At 40.4% G+C, this 2,936-nt stretch overlaps 1 protein-coding gene across 1 annotated transcript in view; it reads left to right on the top strand.

Moving 5' to 3' along the window:
• The window catches only part of LOC107100634 (protein phosphatase 1 regulatory subunit 12A-like), a 34,398-nt gene that overhangs the window by 21,145 nt on the left and 10,317 nt on the right, over nt 1-2,936 (top strand). The window contains exon 2 of the mRNA XM_015399206.1: nt 2,634-2,694. Within this exon, the coding sequence (XP_015254692.1) occupies nt 2,634-2,694 (61 nt within the window). The remainder of the gene's footprint in view (nt 1-2,633; nt 2,695-2,936) is intronic.

The raw sequence follows: 2,936 nt of genomic DNA, 5'->3' as shown, positions 1-2,936 counted from the left end.
GTCCGCCTGGAACGCTGCATTTCCACCTGTGGTTCATCTTCAACAGAGAAACTTCCTGCTTTGGATTTGTTTGAGAACAATAAAAAATATATATATTTTTAAAACTTAATATTAAGTTCTTTTTAATTAGAGGTGTGGATATTAATAAAGTTCACTGTTTTCTATTTTATGTCTTTACAATTTATAAAGTAATTAATAATTTACACCTTTTCACAGAATAACTTTGTTCTTTGACAGATTTAGTCTCTTATCCTTCCTTTTTTCAAAGGCTTTGAAGTTTCTTTCTTTCCATGTTTCATAACATCTGATCATAAATGGCTTTAGAAATAAGATGCTTTATTTCAAGATTGTTATTGCTTAGTTATTAAATCAAATCAACTCCAAAAATCTAAAAGAAATTCTTGAATACATTCAAAGATCCGCTCACAATCTGAATAAACTTTTCTATGTCGTCAGTCATTTTTTAGCAACTTTTCAACTGATGAGAAGCAGTGTTTTGATTATTTATCAATATTATTCAGAGATTTCTAAATCTTTGGTTTGAAAAACTTTAAACTATTGAATTAAATCTGTTTTCTGTTAGGAAGGAACATTTTATTTGAATACTTGTTCCTTTATTTTATTTTGAAGTGAAAGAACAAACAGCAGCTGTCATTAGAACTGAATTAACTTGCTGACATGTTGAAGTGGATTTAGTCCTTATCCAGGGATTATCACAGTTAGTTTGACTAACTCTAACCGCTAATGCTAAGCTCTCCAAAAGGCTGCCAACTTTCCCAAATCCAGATTTATCCAGATGAAAGTCTTCCTCTGTCGCAGCCTGAATCAATCCCTCCTGGTTGCTTTTATACAGAGAGGAAAATAAGGATTTGAACTTCCTGCTATTTTGCACGTCCTCCTACTTAGAAATCATGGAGGGTCTTAAATTGTCATCACATCTTCATGTCCACTGTTAGAGACATAAAAAAACATCCAGAAATGCAAATGTAGGATTTAAAAAAAATTTTTTTTTGGTATTATTCATCTGCAAATAAGTATTTGAAACACCTGAGAGAATCAATGTTAATATTTGCCGTTGTAGTCCTGTAGTTTTTCAGCAGGTTTGCACTGCGGGAGGGATTTTGGCCCACTCCTCCACACAGATCTTCTCTAGATCAGTCAGGTTTCTGGGCTGTTGCTTCTTCCAAAGATTCTCTATTGGGTTTAGGTCTGGAGACTGGCTAAGCCACACCAGAACCTAGATCTGCTTCTTCCAGAGTCCCTCCTTGGTTATCCTGGCTGTGTGCTTTGGGTCATTGTGATGCTGGAAGACCCAGCCTCCATCCATCTTCATTGCTCTAAAACTAAGGGAAGGAGGTTGCTCCCCTAAATCTCCCAATGCTCTCCTAATACAGTGCAGTCACCCTGTCCCATGTGCAGAAAAACACCCCCAAAGCATGATGCTACCACCCCCGTGCTTCACAGTAGGGATGGTGTTAGTGGGATTCTGATGAAAAAGTTATATTTTGGTCTCATCTGATCACATGACTTTCTCCCATGACTCCTGTGGATCATCCAGATGCTCATTGGCAAACTAAAGACGGTCTTTGACATGTGCTGCTTTAAGCAGGGGAACCTTCCATGCATCATTTCAGACCAGTCTTGCTACTAACCATGACGTCTTAGTGTATTACCAACAGTAACCATGGAAACGGTGGACCTTCCTTAGGATCAGTCAGACCCCAGCAGGTGAGATCTAGCATGGAGCCCCAGTCTGAGGGAGATTGTCAGCCATGTTTAGCTTCTTCCGTTGTGTGGAGCTTTTTTCCACCAGGCTGCTCGGTTATTTCCCTGCAGCCGTTTCCAGCCTGGTGGAGGAGGACAGGTTGGTCTCTGGGGTCTTCTGGACAGCTTCTTGGTCTGGGCCATGTTAGCAGTTGGATGCTTACCGATTGTATGGGATGGACGGGTGTCTTTATGCATCTATTATAGATCTAATTTAGGAGAATAAATGGAGGTGGACGTTTTGAAGGCAGACTAACGGGTCTTTGAGGGTCAGACATGTGTTCAAATACTTATTAGCAGCTGCATCATACAAATAAATAGTTATAAAATCATACTTTGCGATTTCTATGTTTTTGATTTTTTAGATTGTGTCTCTCTTAGTGGACATGCTCCTATGATGACGATTTCAGACCCTCCTAAGTGGGAGGAGTTTCAAAATAGCAGGAAGTTCAGATTCTTATTTTCCTCGGTATAACTTAAAATATTTTCCTCTGATTTAATTTTCCACACAGTCGCTTAAATCCGGTTAGTTTGGAGTCTTCTTCTCTCCGGTGCATTTACATCTGCGACTGTTGGCAGTTTGACCCGCTAACCCTGATGTGTTCACTGCCTAAAAAAGAATTAGTCTTTAAAGTTTTTGACCAATTGTGGGCTTTAGCAAAGTTCGCATTTCTTCTCTAGGGTTGGAACATTTTAGGAGAAATCGGAATTCCTGCGGAACAAATGATTTCCCTCAACGTAAGCTAAAGAAAATGGTGTTTGTTTGATCACAGTTTGCATACATAAATAAATAAAACCCACAGACATAAAGTACAGCAGGGTGATTCCAGAACAGCCTGTAGTTGCTTTTTGTTTTTCCTCGTTTACAGAATCACCCGTATGTTGATCTGTCGGCGAATGCTGATCTGTCGGCGAATGCTGATCTGTGGCGTAGCTGATCTGACGCGTATGCTGATCTGACGGCGTATGCTGATCTGACGCGTATGTTAATCTGACGCGTATGTTGATCTGACGGCGAATGCTGATCTGTCGCGTAGCTGATCTGTCGCGTAGCTGATCTGACGCGTAGCTGATCTGACGCGTATGCTGATCTGACGGCGAATGCTGATCTGACGGCGAATGCTGATCTGACGGCGAATGCTGTTCTGATGGCGAATGCTGATCTGACGGCG

Source organism: Cyprinodon variegatus, unplaced genomic scaffold (genome assembly GCF_000732505.1).
Source record: "Cyprinodon variegatus isolate N-32 unplaced genomic scaffold, C_variegatus-1.0 Scaffold994, whole genome shotgun sequence".
NCBI classification, from domain to species: Eukaryota; Metazoa; Chordata; class Actinopteri; order Cyprinodontiformes; family Cyprinodontidae; genus Cyprinodon; species Cyprinodon variegatus.
The sequence above is the reverse complement of the archived record's forward strand: the minus strand, read 5'-3'. Positions and strand labels throughout refer to the sequence as shown.